Source organism: Natator depressus, chromosome 1 (assembly GCF_965152275.1).
Source record: "Natator depressus isolate rNatDep1 chromosome 1, rNatDep2.hap1, whole genome shotgun sequence".
In the NCBI taxonomy this organism is placed as follows: domain Eukaryota; kingdom Metazoa; phylum Chordata; order Testudines; family Cheloniidae; genus Natator; species Natator depressus.
In genome coordinates this window covers 13,771,392-13,795,805 of record NC_134234.1, presented here as the reverse complement: position 1 = coordinate 13,795,805, position 24,414 = coordinate 13,771,392, and the positions used below count along the sequence as shown (strand labels likewise).

Sequence of the window (24,414 nt, the reverse complement as noted above, 5' to 3'; positions counted from 1 at the left end):
ACACTACAAGCCATTTTTACTTTAGCACTTCTTAAGTTATAACCATGGTTTATATCCAGTGTGATGCTCTACATAGTGTATTCTTACTATTACTTTGTCCATACTGTAATATTGCCCATTTGCCTTTCTGGATCTTATCTCCCGCCTATTGTGCCTCTCCAGCTTTCTTCCTAGTTTCAAGCCCCTAGGAAATGTTTTCCCCTGCTGTCCAAATGGAAGTCACAATTAATCCTTACAGTCCCCTTTCTTCAGACAAATGATTCATGAAACCCAATCTTTGTCCACCTCCTCAGCTACTAGTTTATTTCCTTGGTCCTTGGAAATGGCAGAAACTCTAGAAAGATTATTCTACAATCCTATTCAAATTCTCTACCAAGGTCTCTGGAGTCATATGCATTCTAAAAGGAGTACTTGCGGCACCTTAGAGACTAACAAATTTATTTGAGCATAAATAAACAATAAATAAACAAACAGCTGTAGCTCACAAAAGCTTATGCTCAAATATATTTGTTAGTCTCTAAGGTGCCACAAGAACTCCTTTTCTTTTTGCGAATACAGACTAACACGGCTGCTACTCTGAAACCATATAAATTCTAGTAAGTTGATTGCTGTGCCATTCATACCAATGTGGACAATGTTTTCTCCTGCAGTCATAAATACTAGTCAGCCACTATAGTACCTTGAGATTTCATTCCTGTTATATACCAAACATTCTCCTGCTGCTTGTGGAACATTTGGTCTACACTCCTTCACCCTGAGTCAGCCAAACAACTATATGAAGATTATAGGTATCAATCCCACTATGGCTTGTGTGCTAAGCAACCACTGAATGAGCAAATTTCATCCCAGTTCTCATACAAAGAAATTCTACTAACTACCATTAAAATGTATAAATTACTAGAATTTCAACAATAAATTTTAAAAGGACAAGGCAATAATTTCTGATTATTCCTTTAGAGTGAAATCCACCAGTACCACTTAAGTAACATTGAAGTAGTGGTGCATAGACTTTGTACAGGCTCTCTGCACAGGGGAAAATTTCATGATGAATGAATAGCCGCAAGTTCTAATTGCTGGTCAGCCATTAACAGTTAAATCAAAGATATCAAAATAACATCCAAAGCCAAGATGCCAAGGAAACAATAAGGATATTTCAATATAGTTTCTTTTTTCTGTCACTTGTTTTCAGCAATGGATTTAAAATTCAACAAAAAAAATGAGAGTTGCAAAATGAAAAGCTGAGTAATCTTTTCTGGATGTCTGTTTCCATGACTTCTAATCCAGGAATGTTGAATGTTTCCAGTTAAAACTTTCAGATTCAGCCCCACCTGCCTCCCAAGTGGAGCACACCCAGGTGTTTCCTGCAGTTGGATATTTCTTTGTATTAGCTACAGCTCCACTCCAAGAAGCACAGGCTAACTGTGGGCAGAGCAAAGCACTTTGGTAACTGCTCTTAACGCATTTCAGTGTGATTTTAAACAAGCTGGTAAATTCCTATTTTCAACTCAGAATGGGCTCTTTCAACATGTTTCACAGACACACATTTCAAATTCTGCCTCCTCTTCCTCCAAATTTTTTTTTAAGATCTGTCCTTTCCAATCCCGAAAGCTAAAATTTTCATTCAGTCTCCTGTCTTGATTATTGTAACCACCTCCTCCCTGACTTCCTCAATTCTTGCATTGCTTTCTCCATATAAGCTACTACAGTGAGGAACATCCTCCTAGTCAGTCATTTTGACCACATCACTTCCCCAATAGTTTCCCATCCTTTATTGCATCAAGTTCAAGATTCATGCCCTGCTTAACTTTAGTCTATTCTACTTATTCACCTTTGCCTCCCCCCGCCCCCACGTCACTCTTGTGCATTTGCTTGAATTATGAAAATTGAGAACTTGGTAGCCATGCAGACAAGGTGCTGTGTAAACTTCCATGCATAGCTCTGCTTATTCGTTGCAGTCCTGTTATTCCAGCTAATGAATAGAAGTGCAGAGTGCATGGCTGCATTTTGTAATGTACACAAATATCTACTAGGCACTAAGATGAGACTAAGCTTTTACATGTCTGCACTGTGGCTTTGGTTAAAAGTCAGAGGTGAAAGGACAATGTAATCACCCACTCAGCCCCAGTCCAAAACAGAGCAGTTTCAACAGACTCAGTCATACAGTGTCTCATGTCATTAACTCACCTAGTGATCATAGTGACTGGCACATTATTTAAGTAACACTAACAAAAGTCTTCTATATTATCTAAGTTTAGATCACACATTCATTAACAGCACAAGAGGCATTCTAGAGGCTAAATTACTAGAAAGAACAACTATTAAAATATCAAAATGAATATAAAATGTTAAGTTTTGAAAGCAGCTGCAAAAAGCTGTTTGTGAAGTAACTTCCCTCCACTTGCACACCCAGGCTGTTAATGGAACAAACTAGCAAATTTTGAAATATATAAGTAATATGCACTGTGGGACTGCAGCTCTCTCCAAAAAACTACAAAAATACCATTTAATTTTCCTGTAGGTGCTTTCACAGAGAACCATAGGACATGGCTTACATGAAATGAAATAAGAATGACTAACAGTCATTAAATTTCTTCAGAATACAGGATGATGCTATGAATTAGTCTACATGAGCACTACCCTCTCTTTAAAGACCCAAATCTACCGTGATACCCACAAAAAACTGTCAACTTACAATGGCTTAAGTAATGGCCAAGTTTGGGATGGTGGATATTTAAACTAGAAATGGACTGCATGTTATTTCACCTCTCTTCCTTCTTTTATTTCTCATTAGTCTTGTTAGATTGTGAGCAACTTGAGACAGGTACGGTGCCTCACTATCTATCTGGACAGTGGCTAAGCTTGTGGGTGCTATCATAATACAAATAAATAATAGGGCTGTCAAGTGATTAAAAAAATTAATCTCAATTAATCGTGCGATTAATTGTGTTGTTAAACAATAATGGAATACTATTTATTTAAATATTTTTGGGTGTTTTTTACATTTTCAAATACATTGATTTCAATTACAAGACAGCTCACTTTATGTTTATTTTGATTACAAATATTTGCATTGTAAAAAAGCAAAAGAAATAGTATTTTTTAATTTACCTCATACAAGTACTGTAGTGCAATCTCCATCACGAAAGTTGAACTTACAAATGTAGAATTATATATAAAAAATAACTGCATTGAAAAATAAAACTATGTAAAACTTTAGAACCTAGAAGTCCACTCACTCCTACTTCAGCCAATCGCTCAGACAACCAGATTTGGTTACAATTTACAGGAGATAATGCTGCCCCCTTCTTATTTACAGTGTCACCTGAAAGTGAGAACAGGTGTTCACATGGCACTGTTGTAGCAGGCGTTGCAAGATATTTACGTGCCAGACGTGCTAAAGATTCATGTGTCTCTTCATCTTCAACCACCATTCCAGAGGACATGTGTCCATGCTGATGACGGGTTCTGCTTGATAATGATCCAAAGCAGAGTGGACCGATGCATGTTCATTTTAATCATCTGAGTCAGATGCCAGCAACAGAAGCTTGATTTTCCTTTTTGGTGGTTTGGGTTCTATAGTTTCCATATCTGAGTGCTGCTCTTTTAAGTCTTCTGAAAGCATGCTCCACACCTCATCCCTGTCAGATTTTGGACAGCACTTCTGATTCTTAAACCTTAGGTCGAATGCTGTAACTATTTTTAGAAATCTCACATTGGTACCTTCTTTGCATTCTGTCAAATCGGCAGCAAAAGTGTTCTTAAAACGAAAATGTGCTGGGTCATCATCCGAGACTGCTTTGACATGAAATATATGGCAGAATGCAGGTAAAACAGAGCAGGAGACATACAATTCTCCCCAAGGAGTTCGGTCAGAAATGTAATTAAGCCATTATTTTTTTTAACGAGCGTCATCAGCATGGAAGCATGTCCTCTGGAAGGGTGGCTGAAGCATGAAGGGGCATTCGAATGTTTAGCATCTCTGACACGTAAATACCTTGCAACTCTGGTTACAAAAGTGCCATGCGAACGCCTGTTCTCACTTTCAGGTGACAACGTAAACAAGAAGTGGGAAGCATTATCTCCTGCAAATTTTAACCAAACTTATTTGTCTGAGAAATTGGCTGAAGTAGGACTGAGTGGGCTTGTAGGCTCTAAAGTTTTACATAGTTTTATTTTTTAATGCAGTTTTTTTTAACGTAATTCTACATTTGTAAGTTCAACTTTCATGATAAAGAGATTGCACTACATTACGTGTATTAGGTGAATTGAAAAATATGATTTCTTTTGTTTTTTACTGTGCAAATATTTGTAATAAAAAATGAATATAAAGTGAGCACTGTACGCTTTGTATTCTGTCTTGTAATTGAAATCAATATATTTGAAAATGCAGAAAACATCCACAAATATTTAATAAATTTCAATTGGTATTCTATTGTTCAACAGTGCGATTAATCATGATAAATTTTTAAAATCAAGATTAATGTTTTTAGAGTTAATCGACTGAGTTACCTGCAATTAATTGATGGCCCTAATTATAATTAAAGCTGGTCAGAAAAACTTTGATTGGACCATTTCCCATTGGCAAATGGAGTTCCATCGACACTGTAAAACTGCAAAAACTGCATAGATTTCACTAAATTTTGTTGAGGAGAAAAATGGAAAAAAGGTTCCAACAATGTTGAAATGGCCCATTACAACATTACTGGAAACATCTGTTTTTTCAATTTAAAGCTCCTTTTCATTTTGAAATTTTATTTTGTATTCTATAATATTTTACATTTGTTTGCAATATTGTAGTAACCATGTTGGTCCCATGATATGAGAGAGACAATGTGAGTGAGGTAATAAGAACTCTGTGTAAGCTCAAAAGCTTGTCTCTTTCATCAACAGAAGTTGACTCAATAAAAGACATTCCACCCACCTTTAAAAAGTCAAAAATCAAAATGAAATGTTTCTATTTAGTTCAATCCAAAATGAAAAATGTTTAGGAATTTTTCTTTTCTGGAATTTTTTAAATTTTCCAGTTTTTGTTCCAATTTGGAATGAAGCCAAATTTTGAAATTTCAAAATCCTTTGTGAAATGGAATTTCCACCCCCTGCACAGCTCTAGTTAAAATGCTTAAGTACCCAGACTAATCTAGCGACAGCTGCTCTAGGCATTACTATTTATATGGTTTAGTTTCAATTACTCTAGTTCCCTAGAACTTCGGTCATCAGGGCCTGTGAATGGGGGCCTTGTCCCCACAGACCAGGGATTATCTCGATCATTAGTGAGTCACCCGGCTGATCAATCAGAACTGAAGGGTTTCCCAATCAATCATCTTCAGATAAAATAAGGATGGGTGCCCTGTCAGTCTGAAGAGGAAAAGCTAAGATTGTAGATTCCCTCAGTCTTCTCAGAGGGACATCAATGACAGAGTTCACACGGCAAGTAAGGAGAAATTATGGGAGTGGGGAAAAGATGTAGTGAACAGTGGGGAAGGGGTGCTCAGCTGCACAGCCACTCATTTCTCTGTATCTGTGTGCAATGGAATAGGGTACATTAACATGCTGAGGAGGAGACTAACTGACACTGGCTAACTTCAACTTTTCAACTGCCCCCTCCAATCCAATCAATATAGCAATCTTGTGTAACTCATTAATTTTGATATTCTCCTTAATTTACATCTCACTGCTCCAAATTTTACAATGTTAAATGCACTGCAGATTTTTGCACTGAACCAAGTAACTACCTTGTCAAATGGAGAAAGGTGGACATTTTGGTAGAGCTCGGTAGAGGATACTCACGTCTTGGCACTCAGGAAGGCATGGGAGCTGGTTTTGCTGTCTGACACTGCACTGGCAGCCAAATAATTTCTGTGTAATGTAACTCAAGGCTTTAGCCAAAATCTATAAAGCCCCTAGATGGTCTTTCAGGTCCCTTCTACGATTGCTAACACCAGTTCAGCTCCACTGGTGCTAGCAAAGTCTCGAGTCTGAGAGTAGATTAAATGGCAGTTGCTGATGCTGTTTTAAACACTGACAGTTAGAACTGCTGTGAACAGGGTTAGATGACACAGTGCTGAAAATTCAGGACTCCCAGAGTTGCTAACAGTGATGGAGGCAAACTGGTGTTCGCATTGGTGGGAAATTTTTGAAAAACGTGTTTAGTGCAGACAGCCACAGAAGCTGCCTCTTCCCTTGTGGCCCATCCTAGCATCTTTGGTTAATGCAGTTGCTCCAGTTTCAGAGAAGTGAGGGGTAGGCAGGAGACCTACCTACGCTGTATGGAATTTTGCCTTTTCAAACTAAAGCAATGGCACCCAAACACACTGGAGATAAAAGAGAAGTAAAAATATGACGTTAAAGGAAAATTATGTGCAACTGGTTTCTTATTTAAGTCTGCAACATCACAAGAAACTTAATCAAGCACAAGACAGCCAGTCTAAACAATTTTACTTCCTCATACCAAAAATAAGCCAGAAAGTACAGAGTAAATAGGGAAGGCACGTAACAGGTGACTGATACACAGAAAATCCCCATAAATGAAACCACAATGTCAAAGAATATTAAGTATTCTGTCTCTTGAAACTATCCCGCTTTCCCCCAATTCATCCAAATGCCAATACCATAATATTTAGCACACTATGGAGGCTCTGACTAGAGGGAAAAAGTGCTTTAGTTAGTCATGCTACCTAGTGAGGTTTGTCAGGCTGTGAAAGGAATTTTTTTTTTTTTTTAATAATGAAAGGTGCACAAATATCTTTAAATAGTCCCTTGCTATTAAACAAAGCACAACTGGTTTTCATTCTGATATACATGCTCAAAAAATCACAAAGAACAAGTTAGAGCAGTCGGGATATGTTACGGACCACCTGACCAAGATGGTGACAATGACTGTGAAATGATCAGGGAGAATAGAGAGGCTACAAAGGTAAAAAACGCAATAATAATGGAAAACATCAACTATCCTCATACTTACTGGATATGTGTCACCTCAGAAAGGGATGCAGAGATAAAATTTCTAGATACCATAGATGACTATTTCTTGGGTCAGCTAATCCTGGAACCCACAATGGGACAGGCAATTCTTGATTCAGTCCTAGTAAAGCACAGGGTCTGGTCCAAGAGGTGAATAGAGCTGAACAGCTCAGTAATAGCAAACATAATGTAACTACATTTCACATCCATGTGGAAGGAAAAATACATAAATACCACCAGAGCAGCATTTAATTTTAAATAGGAGAACTAGTTAAATGGAAATGAAAAGGAACAGTCACAAGGATGAAATGCCTGCAAGCTGCATGGAGACTATTTAAAAACACCATAATAGAGGCTCAAGCTAAATGTATACCCCAAATAAAAAAAAACCCAAAACAGCACTATGGCTAAGTACCAGCTTAAAAGAGGCAGTTAGAGGCAAAAAGGAATCCTTTAAAAACCGGAAGTCAAATCTTACCGAGGAAGATAGAAGGAGCATAAACTCCGACAAGTATAAAAATATAATAAGGTAGGCCACAGAAGAATTTGAAGAGCAACTACCTAAGGACACAAAAACAAATAGCAATTTTTTTTAAGCACCTCAGAAACAGGAAGCCTGCCAAATAGTCAGCAGGTCCACTGGATGATTGGGGTGCTAACGTAGCATTCAAGGAAGACACGGCTGTTATGGAGAAGCTAAATGAATTCTTTGCATTGTTCTCCACTGAAGAAGATATGGGGGAGATCCCCACACCCAAGCCATTCTTTTTAGGTGATAAATTTGAGCAACTGTCCTGGGCGGAGGTGTCAGTAGAGGAAGTGTTGGAATAAACTGATAAACTAAACAGGAGTAAGTCACCAGGACCAGATGGCATTCATCCAAGAGTTCTGAAGGAACTCAGATATGAAACTGCATAACTACTAACAATGGTATGTAACCGATTGCTTAAATCACCCTCAGTACCAGATGACTGGATGATAGCTAACGTAACGCCAATTTTTAAAAACACCTAACTTCGCTACCAGGCAAACAGGTTGAAACTATAGTAAAGAACAGAATTATCAGGCACATAGATAAACACAATATGTTGGGGGAAGAGACAACATGGCTTTTGTAAAGGGAAATCATGCCTCACAAATCTATTAGAATTCTTCAATGGAGTCAACAAGCACGTGGACAAGGGTGATCCAGTCAATATAGCAGAACACCTTTGACAAGGTCCCTCACCAAAGCTTTTAAGCAAAGTTAGCAATCATGGGATAAGAGGGAAGATCCTCTCGTGGTCTGTAACTAGTTAAAAGATTGGAAACAAAGGGTAGGAATAAATGGTCAGTCTTCGCAATGGAGAGAGTGGGGTATCCAAGGATCTGTGCTGTTCAATATATTTATAAATGATCTGGAAAAGGGGCTGAACAGTGAGGTGGCAAAGTTTGCAGATGATACAAAATTACTCAAGATAGTTAAGTTCAAAGCTGACTGCAAAGAGTTACAAAGGGATCTCACTAAATTGGGTGACTGGGCAATGAAATGGGAGATAAAATTGGATCTTGGTAAGTGTAAAGTAATGCACATTGGAAACAATAATCCCAACTATACATACAAAAGATAGATCTTGGAATCATCATGGATAGTTATCTGAAAACATCTGTTCAATGTGCAGCAGCAGTCAAAAAAGCAAATAATGTTAGGAACCATTAGGGAAAAAGAGAGATAAAACAGGAAATAGCAAAATGCTACTATATAAAAATCCATATAGTACCTTGAACCCACCCCTTGAACACTGCATGCAATTTTAGTCACCCCATCTCAAAAAAGATATATTAGAATTAGAAAAGATGCAGAGAAGGAAAACAAAAATGATTACTAATACAGAACAGCTTCCATAAGAGGAGAAATGTTATTTACCCCTTCACATAACACAAGGAACAGTGGTCTCTCAATGAAATTAATAGGCAGCAGGTTTAAAACAAACATAAGGAAATACTTCCTCATGCAATGCACACTCATCCTGTGGAACTCGTTGGCAGGGGATGTTGTGAAGGTCCCAAGTATAACTGGGTTCAAAAAAAGAATGAGATAAATTCATGGAGGATAGGTCCATCAATGGCTATTAGCTAAGACGGTCAGGGACACAACCCCAGGCTCCTGGTGTCCCTAAATCACCAACTGCCAGAAGCTGGGACTGGATGACTGGTGATACATCGCTCAAAAGAGTCCTTTTCTGTTCATTCCCTCTGATGCATCTGGCACAGTCCACTGTTGGTAGACAGGATACTGGGCTATATGGACCATTGGTTTGACTCAATATGGCTGTTCTTATATTCTGTAATATGACTCATGACTCCATTGTAGATCTATTCCCAATCTTGTTTCCAATATGCTTTTGCACTTTTAAGGCAGTTCTTATTTAAAGACCTTACTTTAAAACAGAAGCATTCAAAAGTCATCTTCTGTGAATGAGGCATACATTCTGAGCAATTTTTTTTAAAAGAGTAAAATAGCTTACAAGGGTATTCACTTCTTCAGGTCTGGGAAAGATACACAAGGTGGAACAGATTGTTTCATGTAGGTAGTTAACGCATATTCTAAGGGACCATTCAAAGTGGAGTGGTAGTTAACGCATATTCTAAGGGACCATTCAAAGTTAACACCTCTGTGGTCATAGATCAAAAGGGTGCGGGGCTAGTGGGTTACAGATTGTTGTAATAAGCCATAATTCTAGTATCTCTGTTCAGTCCATGATTTTAGTGTCTAGCAGAGTTATGAATTTAAGCTCCCAGGCTCATCTTTTGATAGTGTTGTGCAGGTTTCCTTTGAGGATGAGGACTGAAAGGTCAGATGGCTTTGTGAAATGTTCACCACAGGTGATAGGGTGTTTTTATCTTATCTTTTTCCTGTGAGTGTCCATTTGAGAGCATAGTGATTGGTTTCACACATGTAGTTGTTATTGGGACATTTAGTGCAATGGATGAGGTATACCTCATGTTGTGATATGCATGTCTAGGAACCATGAATCTTGAAAGGTGTGTTGTGCAGGGTGTTGATCACTGTTATCAGTGGAGATACACTACAGGTTTTGCAAAAAGAAAAGGAGTACTTGTGGCACCTTAGAGACTAACTACAGGTTTTGCAAAAAGAAAAGGAGTACTTGTGGCACCTTAGAGACTAACTGGCAGGGTCTGGTGATGCTTTGAGTTGGTGTGTCCTAGTCAGTGGGAAGCTTGTGTCTGATGATAAGCTTGGAGAGGCTGGAGTGTTGTTTGAAGGCTGTAAGTGGGGGTTCAGGAAAGATTTATATCAGGGTAGGATCCTGTTGTGTGGTATGCACCCCCGTCCTCTTTTCTGGCGGGTTGGAGTTGTGATACCACCATGACTACAGTCTACCAGACTATCCCTAGTCTGGAAGCAGCATGGCTCAGTGGCCGGAGTCAAGATAGCTGCCCTTGGATGCAGGGCAATGATGCCTAATGGCCAGAGTCAATATAGATGCCCTTTTGTTCAGGGCCGCATGGCCTAGTGGCCAGAGTCTATACAACTGCCCTTGGAGTCAGGGCTGTACAGCCCAATGGCCCAAGTCAGTATGGCTGCTCTGGGGATCAGGGCTCTGTGGCCTAATGGCTAGAGTCAATCCAACTGCCCTTGGGCTCAGGACGGTTTGGCCCAATGACCAGAGTCAGTACAACTGCCCTTGATGTCAGGGCTGTGCAGCCAAAGGGCCAGAATAAGGGGCCACCATCCAGAGTGGTGGGGATGGGGCAGGGGGACCTGGACCCTCCCTGTGGTGAGTGTGGTCACCACCCAGCCAGCGGGGATCCTACCGCAACACGCTGACTCTCCTCAGGTGGGAGATACCACTGACCCTGCCTCTCTGGGCCACTTCCTACCGTGTGTCCTAAAGCTGGGGTCTGTTAGTCATCGGGGTGCCGAGCTCCTCAGCGAAGGTAGCTGGCTGGGATTCCGACTCCAGTCGGCCGGCCACAGGCAACAGGTCTGCGGTCTGGGCCTCGGGATCTCTGGTTCCTGCAGTCAGAGGCTGAGGCAGCTCCTGGGCTGGAGTCTCCACCAAGTGTCCTTCCTCCTCAGCAGTCAGTCTAGAATGAGTTGGTCTGCTCCCTTTTATATTTAGGCAGCAGTTGGAGCATGCCCAGCACAGTGTGAGGGGCAGGACTTCCACTGTCCATAACGTGAGATTAACCCTATCTTGTCTAGTGCGGGGTATGCACACCCCGTCACAGATCCCCATCGAGTATGTTTGATGATAACTCGTTTGTTAGTCCATCCAAAACATAGGAAAAAAAAGTTTAAAAGGGGTAAGAAGGAGAAATTTAGGCAGAAATTTATAAGCTCTAAGAGTTCTACAAACAGTGAGTTATAAATAATTTACCATGTCTCTGATTTTTAAGTTATATTGGAATATTTCCTGTTTTTCTGTAGAGATCAAGTCTTCACACTTGCTGAAAGATTGTGGTAGATGTGATGTTTGTTAAGAATTTCACAGCCAATTTTTTGCCCGAAGCAATCAATGTAATGATCAAGAACGTGGTTTTTCCACTCTGTGGGGTCCAGTCAGATGATTTATTTTCTTATAATTGTCAGCCGGGGTGTAGTAATTGTGAGTAGTGTTGTCATTATGAAAGAATTCTTTGACGTGGAGTCAGCGGAAGAATTTTTCTAGTTCTACACGTTAGCATTGTATCAGGTTTGGTGGTGGGGCCTGAGAGAGTACAAACAATTCAGCTCCAGCGAGGGGTAGTCTAGATAAACCGATGATGTTCAAATGTTGTGTGGTGTCCATGTGGTGGGTGCCGGTGCCCTGGTTTCTCCCGGAGGCGGTGTTCTGTGGGTAGTAGAATAGTTGTAGTTGGTTCCACTTTTTTGTTTTTGTGTTGGATGGCTGTCATCAGGTTTTTCTGATAGCTGTTTTGGATTTCTTGAATGATTTCCATGTAACTTTCCTGGTTTTCCTTTCTTCTCACATACTAGAGGAATGCACCAGAGCTGAAAAAGCACCCATGTGAAATATAAGGTGCAATGTCAGCTAGGACAAAACACAGCATAGGGAGGGATGGTGTTGCCCCTGGACCTTTGGGTCTGACATAGAAAAATGTGGAAGGACCAAAATCTCTTCTTAATGATATCTATATGCTAAACATCTTACTCACCAGTATTGAAGTATAACGGGGAAAACAGGCCAGAAGACAGCAATGAAGCATAAAAAATTACAAATGGGATATTGAAAAAAGATTCAAGCAGAAGGACTTAGAAGCACTCTGATGTTTCTTCATGACCATAAGGAGAACAGTTTTAGGGGTTGTATTTCCAGCACTCTGCATACTGTCTTAAATATGCAAGCCCCATTAAATGTTAGTGAGAGCTGTGACTCCAGTCCATGATGCAAGGTAACAAAAGATTACCCCTTTGTGACTTGCAATACGAAGAAAATGTGCACTACAATGAAAATATGTACAGTGTGACAAAGTTCCTCCTCTACTTTGGTGGGTCCTGCGCTTATTGGCGGATTTTGCTCGCCTCAGAGATTCACAGTAGCCCTCAGTTTGGCCACTTTCGTGGCTCAAATCTGCCGTTCACTCAGATAACCTCATCACTGGCCAGCATGGGGCAAAGGAAGGAGAACAATCCCCACAGTCTCTGCTGGTCCACCTAGTGGGTCGGAGGACAGGCCAGAGACCTTCCCCTTTGGTGGGACCCACAGTCCAAGTCAACTCCTCCTGTATCCAAGAGGGAGTTGGGGGAACCCAGGCCCGCCCTCTACTCCGGGTTCCAGCCCAGGACCCTGTGGATCACAGCTGTCTATAGCGTTTTGTGTAACACCTGTGTGACAGCTACAACTCCCTGGGCTACTTCCCCATGGCCCCCTCCCAACACCTTCTGTATCCTCACCACAGGACCTTCCTCCTGATGCCAGATAGCGTTTGTATTCCTCAGTCCTCCAGCAGCACGCCCTCTCACTCAGCTCCTTGCGTGCACCTCACTAACTGGAGTGTGAGTCTTTTTAAACCAGGTGTCCTGATGGGCCTTAATTAATTCTAGCAGCTTCCCAGTTGGCTACAGGTGTCCTAATTAGCCTGCCTGCCTTAATTAGTTCTAGAAAGTTCCAGAGTGTTCTGGAATAGTCCCTGTTATTTTACCCAGGGAAAAGGGACCTGCTTAACCTGGAACTAATGTATCTACCTTCAACCACTCTTTTGTAGCCATCTGGCCTGACCCTGTCACAACAGCCAACGTTTAATAACTATCTACTTTAATAACGATCTTAACCGAAGACTTATTGACTTGTCCACTGACTCTCAAGAAGTTTTATATAAATTGTATTTTGAAAACAAACTATTCTTATTAGGGATAATCTTGTGGTTAGGCACAGGACTAGGAGACATGACATCTTCATTCTGTTCATGGTTGTCAGAAACTTGTGTGACTGCATGAACTCACTTAACCACTCCATGTCTCTGTTTCCCTGTACCTCACAGGAGTGATGGGAAACATCGTGCGAATGAACATTTTTATTTAGCTTAAGCCAACTGCCACAGCGACGTTTATTTCAGAATTTTTCACAGCAACAGGTAGCAGTCAGTTCACCTTTAACAGTAAAAGGCGTATCCCTCTCTTGCTTTTGCTTATTTTTGAATGAGCAAACAATGGATTCATTGCTTAATCAGCAATGTGTGCAGATTAGCCTGGTAATCACAGAATCATAGAAGATTAGGGTTGGAAGAGACTTCAGGAGGTCGTCTAATCCAATCCCCTCCTCAAAGCGGGACCAACACCAACTAAAGCATCCCAGCCAGGGCTTTTTCAAGCTGGGCCTTAAAAACCTCTAAGGATGGAGATTCCACCACCTCCCTAGGAAACCCATTCCAATGCTTCACCACCCTCCCAGTGAAATAGTGTTTCCTAATATCCAACCTACACCTCCTCCACTGCAACTTGAGACCATTGCACCTCGTTCTGTCATCTGCCACCACTGAGAACAGCTGAGCTCCATCGTCTTTGGAACCCCCCTTCAGGTAGTTGAAGGCTGCTATCAAATCCCCCCTCACTCTTCTCTTCTGCAGAAAAATAACCTCAGTTCCCTCAGCCTCTCCTCATAACTCATGTGCCCCAGCCCCCTTAATCATTTTTTTTGCCCTCGGCTGGACTCTCTCCAATTTGTCCACATCCCTTCTGTAGTGGGGGACCAAAACTGGATGCAGTACTCCAGGTGTGGCCTTACCAGTGCTGAATAGAGGGGAATAACCACTTCCCTCGATCTGCTGGCAGTGCTCCTACTAATACAGTCCAATATGTCGTTGGCCTTCTTGGCAACAAGGGCACATTGCTGACTCATATCCAGCTTCTTGTCCACTGTAATCCCCAAGTCCTTTTCTGCAGAACTGCTGCTTAGCCAGTCGGTCCCCAGCCTGTAGCGGTACCTGGGATTCTTCCTTCTTAAGTGCAGGACTCTGTACTTGTCCCTGTTGAACCTCATCAGATTTGTCTAGGTCACTCTGGACCCTATCCCTACCCTCCAGTGTATCTACCTATCCCCCCAGCTTAGTGTTATCTGTGAATTTGCTGAAGGTGCAATTAATCCCATCATCCAGTTCATTAATAAAGATGTTGAACAAAACCGGCCCCAGGACCAACCCCTGGGGCACTCCGCTTGATACAGGCTGCCAACTAGACATCGAGCCGTTGACCCTGACAATCTAGCCAGCTTTCTATCCACCTTATAGTCCATTCATCCAATCCTCATTTCTTTAACTTCCTGGCAAGAATACTGTGGGAGACCGTATCAAAAGCTTTGCTAAAATCTTGTTAACCAGTGGTAAAAAGACAGATAAGATTTTAGACAAAATGATTCCCTGGAAAAGAAATTAATCTTAAAAGAGAAATGGAATTTATAAAAAAAAAATATACATTTTTTGTCTTCCATTTAAACAAATTGGAATCGTGTTCACTCTAATATAGAGCAGTGGTTCTCAGCCAGGGTCCGGGACCCCCTGGGGAGCCGTGAGCAGGTTCCAGGGGGGCCTCTAAGCATGGCCAGCATTAGATTCGCTGGGACCCAGGGCAGAAAGCCGAAGCCCCACTGCATGGGGCTGAAGGCTGGGGCCCTGAGCCCCGTCACCTCAGGCTGAAACCAAAGCCTGAGCAACTTAGCTTTGCAGTGGGCCCTGTGGCGGCCCCAGGCAATTGCCCTGCTTGCTACCCCCTAACGCCAGCTTTTATATGCAGAAAACCAGTTGTTGTGGCATAGGTGGGCCATGGAGTTTTTATAGCAAGTTAGGGGGGCCTCAGAAAGAAAGATTGAGAACCCCGCTATAGAGAGACTTCCCAACGATTAAAAATTAGGCTTGGAGAAAGGCTTATGGGAACTGGGAGGGCACTGTAGTAGCAAGTTTTGATTCCTGTCATGAACCCTGAACTATTTCACCATTTTGAGATCTGGGTATGGAACTAGATTTTTTAGCACCTGAGAAGGTGTGGGAGTTAATACTGGACAGAGTTAAGGCTTTTGGTTCTAGCATCTCTTCTTTCCCTCTCTGTCTTTTCTTTGGCGTACAACTGATTCTAACGTTGAAGGAGGAGGAGGATTAAATTCCTTGTTCACTATCTATTGAAAGCTACTAGTTATACCACCACCCCATCCCCATCTCTGCTACTGCAGGTAACATTAGCCTGATATTTCTACTTAAATGATAAGCCCTTAATATTGGCATTTAATTTTTTTCATCAAATTTCATTATTAATACCCAGTGAGATGAATGAGATACTTTGCAGGCTGTTGGCAGACTCAGGTACACATTACTGTCATCAATTGACATTCAGTTCACACTTTTAAGGCAACCAAAAGGGCCAGAGGCTAATTTTTTTTTTTTTTTAAATATTAAACATTAGATTCTAGAGCATAACCACCTAGCTTTTTTTAAAAAACTGTAATTTTGTAGCAATTAAAAAGAAAATATTCAGTGATTCAGAGTCATACATATAAATGTTCCTATTCTCTCCTTTCATTTGTGACATCTACTTTCCTCTTGTCTTTAAATCTGTAAACTCTTCAGGGCAGGTACTACTGTATGTGTTTCAATATCTTTGTACAATCGCTAGTACATAAGCTCCTCAATCCTTACTGGTGCTTCTAACACAAAGAAGAAATAAGCATAATTACACATGGTGCTTTCACTAACAATCATTTGTATATCTTTGTAGCAAGCTTAAGCTAAAAATGTATTTATTTTATGAAATTTGTGTGTCAAATTGTATGTGCATCTAGAGATCTCTGACAGGTACATTACATACATTGAAAGACTAAATATAAAAACATGCATTTAAAAACATTTAAAATTACATCTTGAGCTGCCATATTCAGAATGGTATGACTTAATTATTGACATTCTCAGTAGACAAAACTATGCATGGTAATTCAAAATAAATATAAATGAATGGAATAAATGTAAATAAATAGCAAAGATAACTGGCCATTTATTTTACAGCTCTACCGACTAACGTATGAAACTGATTTCATATAAAAAACAAGAACAAAACAGCAAGCTTTCAAAGCAGCACGATAAAGCTTCAGAAACTGCAAGGTCACTGCAACGGGAGTTGCACAGAGTTCTACAGTAACGACTATAAAAACTGTGAGTCAGCAGCCGTCAACACTGAGGACAACAGACTGGATGTATTCCAGCCAAGCAAGTCGGGCATCAAATGAGTGCACTGTGAAATAGATAAGTAGACCACTGTCCCACCACTAAAAATACACAGTGCAAATTCTTATTCTGGAAACAATAAACTGATTAAAGCTAAAAACACACAAAAAGCCAGTATCACACACCAAAAGAACTGCAGTTTTTGAAACATTTGCAAATAAGCTACAAGCTTTACATTCTTACATAGAAATAACGTATAATGAACAAACATTTTCAAGCCATTTTTCATTTGTAAAGTGTATCCATTTGGTTAAAACATTGGGAATTTATACCACTTTAGAATAATATAAATAGAAAATGTGTAAACATCAGACAGAGTAGGCACATGACGGCTATTAGCCAAATCCAAAGACAAATTCCAAAGCAACAAACATTAAACCAAATATGAACTATTTTTATACCTGAATACTGCTTTTTAAAAATATCTCTGCTAGAAAAAGAGCATATAAGACCCTTTGCATTTAAAAAACTCACAATAGAATGAGGATGGCCAACTAGTGAGTTTTCCCCACTCTTAGAAGCCCTACTTTAAAAAAGAAACAATAGATGGTTCAGTTAAGTGTTTTGAATTTTTGTGCGATTTTTTTTTAAAATCTGAAGATTAAACTTTCCCCAAATAAACAAAGTGTACAAAAATGCCATTTGTTAAATTCATACAGACAATATACTAGTAGCTGAAGCATACAAAATAGAACATGGATAATATTTTAGATTACATAGGATTAGTAATGATTCATGTTATTTTGTGTCATCAGGCCAGTTCTCAAATCTGGATGTATTTGGTGTGCCTGTTGGAGAGTGTTGATATTTGTGACATAGCCCACAGGTGTGTTTACTCTGGTAGCTTTTCCTGGATGTCTAATAGACCATATGTGTTTAATTTCCACTTGAGACAACAAAGGTCTAATCATTAATGTTTTCGTAAAAGATAAATACCTACCAATTTTTTTTATTACTATCATATCCAAGAAGCACCCTTTTAAAAACAAACTATGAACATTACGTCCCATAGCAATGGAGATTGGAAACTTAGCTAGGAAAGGAAAAAAATTATAGATTCATAGATTGAGACCAGAAGGGACCATTGTGATAATCTAGTCTGACTTCCTGTGTAACACAGGCCATAGAACTTCCCCCAAAATAATTGCTCGAGCATATCTCTAACCTCTGAGGATTGGACAAAAAGCAACGGGCTTAAATTGCAGCAAGGGCGGTTTAGGTTGGACATTAGGAAAAACTTCCTAACTGTCAGAGTGGTTAAGCACTGGAATAAATTGCCTAGGGAGGTTGTGGAATCTCTGTCATTGCAGATTTTTAAGAGCAGGTTGGACAAACACCTGTGAGGGATGGTCTAGATAATACTTAGTCCTGTCCTGAGTGCAGGGGACTGGACTAGATGACCTCTCGAGGTCCCTTCCATTTCTATGATTCAGTAACCTGTCCTCTTCATTCTTTACCACTTTCCCAATTTTTATCAGTGATTATTTTATTTTCTTCCATTCACTGATAACACTGGAAACACACCCGATCAATAATGATTTTCCATTTTCTATTACATTTTGAGACCTATCAGCTAGCCAGTTTTTAATCCATTTAATGTGTGCTTTGTTAATTTTATATAGTTTTAGTTTATTAATAAAAATATCATGTAGTACCAAGTCAAATGACTGAGAGAAGTTTAAGAATATTATAATAACACTATTACCTTTATCAACCAAATTTATAATCTTATCAAAGAGGTATCAATTTAGTTTGACAGGATCTATTTTCCATAAAGCCATGTTGATTGGCATTAATTATATTACCCTCATTTAATTCTTTGTTAATTGAGTTCCGTATCAGCCACTCCATTATCTTGCCAGGGATTAATATCAGACTGACAGGCCTATAATTACCAGGTTATCCTGTTCACCCTTTTTAAATATTGGCACAACACTAGATTTCTTCCAGTCTTCTGGAACGTATGCAGTGCTCCACAACTTTTTGAAAATTAACATTAATCATGCAGCAAACTCCTCCGCCAGCTCTTTTAAAACTCTTGGATGCAAGTTATCTGGACCTGATGATTTAAAATGTCTAACTCTAGTAGCTTCTGTTTAACAGTCTCCAGAGATACTAGTGGAATGGAAAGGGCGTTACCAAATTCTCTTATTTTGGGGTTGATGGTGATCAGGAACATAGAGGAGGGTTAATATTGTGACCTACCCTGGTATATTTGGATAAAAGTACATGGATGTCAACATATGTATTTCATGAAAATAATATTTGTATCTCATGAATCCTCATCCCCACCCCGATAATGAAAATCAAACTACATTAGCTCCCTTACCTTCATAATGTTCACTAAGTCTGTCTGATAGTAGCGATCCTGGTGTGCATTAGCAGCTGCTAAAGTGAGAAGGTAGTCATTCCTTGCATGGGTAGCCTTTGAATTACACTCGGACCGTCGTGCTTTTAACTATATTTTAAAAAAAGGAAATCAAAATATAAGGCATCTGATTTTGTACTTTTATACTATGAACAAAGCATTAAAATATATATGGCTTTAGACGGGTTGTTATATTTGTTGCTGCTTTGAAGAATATTTCTATTATTTGTACATATACTTTATACAATTTTCATTAGGCAAAATTCCAGCACAAATCTGTGAATGGCTGAACAGATCCATCATGTGCTTGTACTTGATTATGGGGAAACATTCTGTACCAACTGGTCAGTCGTTTTAAAGACAGTATGCCTGATAAAACATGAGGCCTTTCTAGATTTCAAGATAACATTAGTTATGTGTCCCATGAAAGTGACATAATGCTTTACTATAGTTTTAGTGAGTAGATAATTTATTTTTAAACTCACCTTTACACTTGCCTTCTGTAAGCTTATCCTTGACTGAAAAAGACTAAGCTTGGACCTGTATTAAAAGTCAATAGAATAGATTAATATCAGAAGTTGTCTGTGGGACAGAGAGGGACATAAATAGGCTATCTGATAAGGGGGAGGTTTCCTTTGGGGTTAAATAAATGCAGTAAAATAATTCAATAGCAATTTTTTAGGCTAAACATTTTATTTTTATATTCAAGAGTAAAAATTAAGGGTTTTAGGAAGTGGTTACACACACTGAACACGCTCATTTGCATAATCAGCTATCTTCACTGCATATTCTGAAATGTTTTGCTCAGTCTTACACTAATTTTCAAACAATGATTAAATACAACACGGCAGAAAGCTCTGGTGGCAACAGGAACTCGCAAAGTTCTTTTGTTGTTTGTTGCTTATTGGCTATTTGAAAGTCTTCCATTTGATAGCAAGGGTTGCAAACTTGAGCTACTTGCCTTCTAATGGGGTAGCAATGTAAAATCACCAGCAATCAATTCAGGTAAGGTTGAGTGAGGTCTGCCCACAAAGAATTTTTTAAAAGCAGATGTTAGACTAATTTTGAAACTTTGATCAGAGGGTAGGAATCAGTTTGTTTGTTTTTTCCAGGTTAATCATTTAAAAAAACACCAGAGCCCATACAAGCATCTTAAGAACATCAGGCTTATTTGCAATGAGGTATGAAGGAAAACTTAACTAAAATCATGAACACTTGAATTCTGAAACATTATTCTGTTTATACTATAGGGAGAAAAAAAATTGTGAAATAGACACTATGAACTAATGCTTTAAATCAGATGATAGCTAAGCTTTCTGAAAACATATTAACCCTGAAGAGGTCAAAACAACCAATGTTCTCAGAAATAAAACATTATCCGATAACTGTACATTTTACCTTGTGTTTTATCTCACTTTATGAGCAACAAGCATCCATAAATACCACCCAAGAAGATGGCATTTGAAGTGGAGTAAATAACAACAGCCCTAAATAACTGTTGTACACAAAGAGAACATTACACATTCTTTTTTGGTAGGACTGGAGCATTCTTCCATGGACAAAATTATTCCTGGTTAAAATAACTTTGTTCAATTTTTTAAAAAGTTTTCTAAAATTTCATACGTAAAACTGATAAAACACCAACTTTAGCTACATTTGATTCTGATGATATGCTATATAACCATACCGTCCCTATTGATAAATACGTCCACTACCCTCATTTAACTTCAGTACAGTTTTCCCACTAAGTCTACATTAGAAACTGGGTCTACATTAGAAACTTTAGCTGGGATAGTAATGTTGGCTAGAATTTTTTTAATTATGTTAAAATATTGGCAAAAGCCCTAGAGTATATAAGGTTGTGGCAGCATAAGAGGGCTTTTGCTTTAAAGTAAAACAGGATACGCTATACTGGCAAAATCACTTTTTTCAAGGTAAGTGTTGTGTATACTAGGAGGGTTTGCCGATATAGCTATATTAGTTTATACCTGGCCTAAGTCTATTCTAAAGAAGCTGGCAACTACTGTGATGCAATGTTACCACAAAAAGCCAATGGGCATATATTGACTGTTTGGTGTGTCAGATGGAGGACAGAAGAGTAAGAAAAAGGATTCCACAATGACTGGTAGCTTCTATACTTGTTTTAAGAAGACCTCCATCCCCAAGACACAATAGCTGTTCTATTCTGAGCTGCCAATCGAGGCCACGTAGACCCCTCCCACCCCGAGCAGGCCTGCCGATGGGGATGGGTGAGGGGGCAAAGGGCGCAATTGCCTAAGGGTCCAGGCAATTTAAAAGGGGCCAGGAGCCCCGGGCGGGCCGCAGGGCTCCTAGGCATGTGAGGGGGGTTCCGGCAGCAGTGAAGGCAGCCAGGCGGGCATGTGGCAGCCCTGGCCATGCCGGAAGATCGTGCCCAGCAGCTCAGGTGCAGCAGCTCGCTGGGCACCAGCCAGCACAGGTGCAGCACTGCCCAAATGTCAGAAGGACCTTTCTAGGGGGCCCATTGACTGTTCTGCCCTGGGCAGAACCGTCCCTAGGGCATGGAGAATCGAGGTAACCGCTCCAGGCCTCGTGCTTTGGGGGCCTCCGCCAGCCAGTTGCGATTGGTCAGCGCGATTGGTCCCAGAAGTGACGGATTCATCACTTCCACCCCAGGCCCCACGTCCCCGAGGGAAGGCCCTGGGGCGTGCAATTGCTGTCGGTGGGCCTGCCCCCAAGTAGGGGGCAGGAGAAGGAAAGCTCTACAAAGAGTGTTGGGCTCCCTATTGAAAGAGCATGTAATTGGCCTCCAGGATCCAGGGAGATCTGATTGAGACCTGCCCATTCAATTTGAATGCCCTCTGCTTCCACAGCAACTTCAGGGCCCCTGGAGCTCCTTCCAGCTCTCTGGCAACATGGCTGTAGCCTGGCTTCCTCCACCCACCATGGTCTCTGGAATCCCTCTCAAGGGGAACTCTACATTAAGGAGAGATTTCTGTGAAAAAATTAAGATTGCCTCAGGCTTCATTAAAGCCTTGTTGGGCTTCCCACAAACATAAGAATTCTTGGATTCATGGAGGGCTCTCTAACTATGCCCTTTTACTGCCCACAATTTGAAAGTGATTAATAGTTGGTACTGTTATTCTTATTTCTGGTACCGTTACTCTTATTTTTATTTTTTTAAATTAATGTGTTGCAAAAGGTATCCGCATTAGTTAGCACCATCTCTGAACTCCCAGGTGAATTAGATTGTCCCAAGCTGTGGTTTTTTCTGTAAGATTTATAAATGGAGAAGGATACAATCCCTTACTTGTGGTAAATAAAATATTTTACATTTTCCTGCTTTTTCTAAGATTTACACTTGATTTTTAGTTGATTAATTGCATAAAGCTGTTTATAACATTCATTATAACATTTAGTTGTTTATAACATTCATCCAAACTTAGCTTTCCAAAACCCTCAAACCACCAATATTTTGGATAACTTTCTAGTTCCAATTAGAAAACAAAATGTGCACACGAAAAGCTGAAAACTTAAGTCAGTAAATTCTAGTATAAAAAGGATATCTAGAATTTGATAGTGTTTATGTTATACTTCCAGCCTTCATACAATGCTCATTTAAGAAACTGGAGGAAAATAGCACTGTATACACAAGGCCAACTATTTGTACAAATCTAATGCAAACTGGATTTTATCTGTCTGCAGAAGCAGGCCTTCTGCATACCATCTGATAGTCTGTCATTTTAATCTTTACAATACCAATGTGAGACTGGGCCAAATTCCCCTAGCTCAACCTTTTGATCTTTTGAGGAAGTGGGTGGATAGCGTATGATATTCCCACCCCTCCAGCCAGTTGTATGTCACCACCTCCAGAACTTTCCAGTTCCTGAATTGTGTGGAAAGAGCTCCCCGAAGAACATTTTTTTCTAAATAACTTTTTCTTAAAAATGAAAAATAATAAAAGAAAATACTTCAAACTTTAAGGAGAAGTGAGTGGGCATCCTTTTACATTACCTTATAAAAAATGCATAACAGGTAATTACTTTCTTTTTAAAGATGCCATGTACACAACTTTGCCATTCTTGGCGAACAAGTTTGAGGGATGTTTAAAAAAAAAAAAAGTGATAAAATTGCAACAGGCAGTGAAAAATACAGGCCAAAGCCCAAAATGGAAACATGCAAGTTATGTGTTTTAGTGAAAGAAAGGGTAAGATTACCTCCACAGGACAAGAGGTATTCAAAAGCTACAGCCTCAAAGATATAACCTCATAAAAGCAAAACAACACTTCCCGAACAATACTCAACTGTGAAGCAAGATGCATGCTTGATCAAAAGGATGTATGAAAGCAAAGTAAGGCAAACCTCAACACAAGCTTATTCAGAGCTAGTATCCTGCTCTTACAACAAAACTGAGTGTAATGATTAAGACAAATACGATATTTACACACACATAATTAATTACAGAGTTGCTATTATAAGTACATACTTGGCCTCAATATCAGCTTTTTCCCGCACTGCATGAGCCATCTGTTCAGTCTCAAAGTACTTCTTCTTGCTCTTAGCTAAATCTTTTACTGTCTCTTGTAATTCAGCCTGGATCTTTGTCAACTGGTCTACACACTGCAAAACAGAATACAACAAACAAGCTTATAATAGAATTAATATCATTGTACTATTATTGTTCAAAAATCTTGCACAGATCCATATGCTCTATAAGTTCTTCTAGGTTAACTATAGATTCAGTCCACCTTTTAAAATAAACCAAACCAAAGAACCAACATCTTTTTATCTCAATTGCTCTTTAAAAAAAATCAGCAACTATTTAACTCACAATGTTTAAAATATGCAGTGTTGTTGTAGCCACATTGGTCCCAGGATACTAGAGAGACAAGGTGGGTGAGGTAATATCTTTTATTTGACCAACGTCTGTTGGTGAGAGTGACAAGTTTTCAAGCTCACACAGAGCTCAAAAGCTTATCTCTGAAAATCTAAAGAAGAGCTCTGTATAAGCACAAAAGCTTGTCACTCTCACCAACAGAAGTTAGTCCAATAAAAGACATTACATATCTCACCCACCTTGTCTCTCTGTTTAAAATGTTATACTTACAAGATTTGAAAGCTCCTAATGGGGAAAGTAGTTGCAATAACCTAGATGCAGTATGGAAATGCCAAAGGTACTTCAGCCAGAAGGGATATGGAACATTACTTAAAGACTAGTGACTTCAAGCAAATAAGCATCACTACACTTGTACTTCTGTAGCTTAAGCGATCCTCTATCATTTCTAACATTGAGGATAAGCACCAAAGGTAGCACTAACAACTGTAAATTAATGCAACTATTCTATTCCATCTTAATTTTTAAAAGGTCACAAAGGCATTTCATACTCCTACTA

General features: G+C 39.7%; 1 protein-coding gene across 7 annotated transcripts in view; it reads right to left on the bottom strand.

Moving 5' to 3' along the window:
- Positions 1–24,414, bottom strand: part of FCHSD2 (FCH and double SH3 domains 2) — a 222,723-nt gene that overhangs the window by 71,168 nt on the left and 127,141 nt on the right. For 6 of the 7 annotated variants that reach the window (XM_074955029.1, XM_074955058.1, XM_074955048.1 and 3 more), the window contains 3 exons: positions 23,508–23,641; positions 19,528–19,582; positions 19,004–19,132 (listed from right to left, as the gene is read on the bottom strand). In XM_074955029.1, coding sequence (XP_074811130.1) covers positions 19,004–19,132; positions 19,528–19,582; positions 23,508–23,641 — 318 coding nt within the window. Of the gene's footprint in view, positions 1–19,003; positions 19,133–19,527; positions 19,583–23,507; positions 23,644–24,414 lie in introns of all 7 variants that reach the window. The other variant, XM_074955071.1, reaches the window with a different exon arrangement.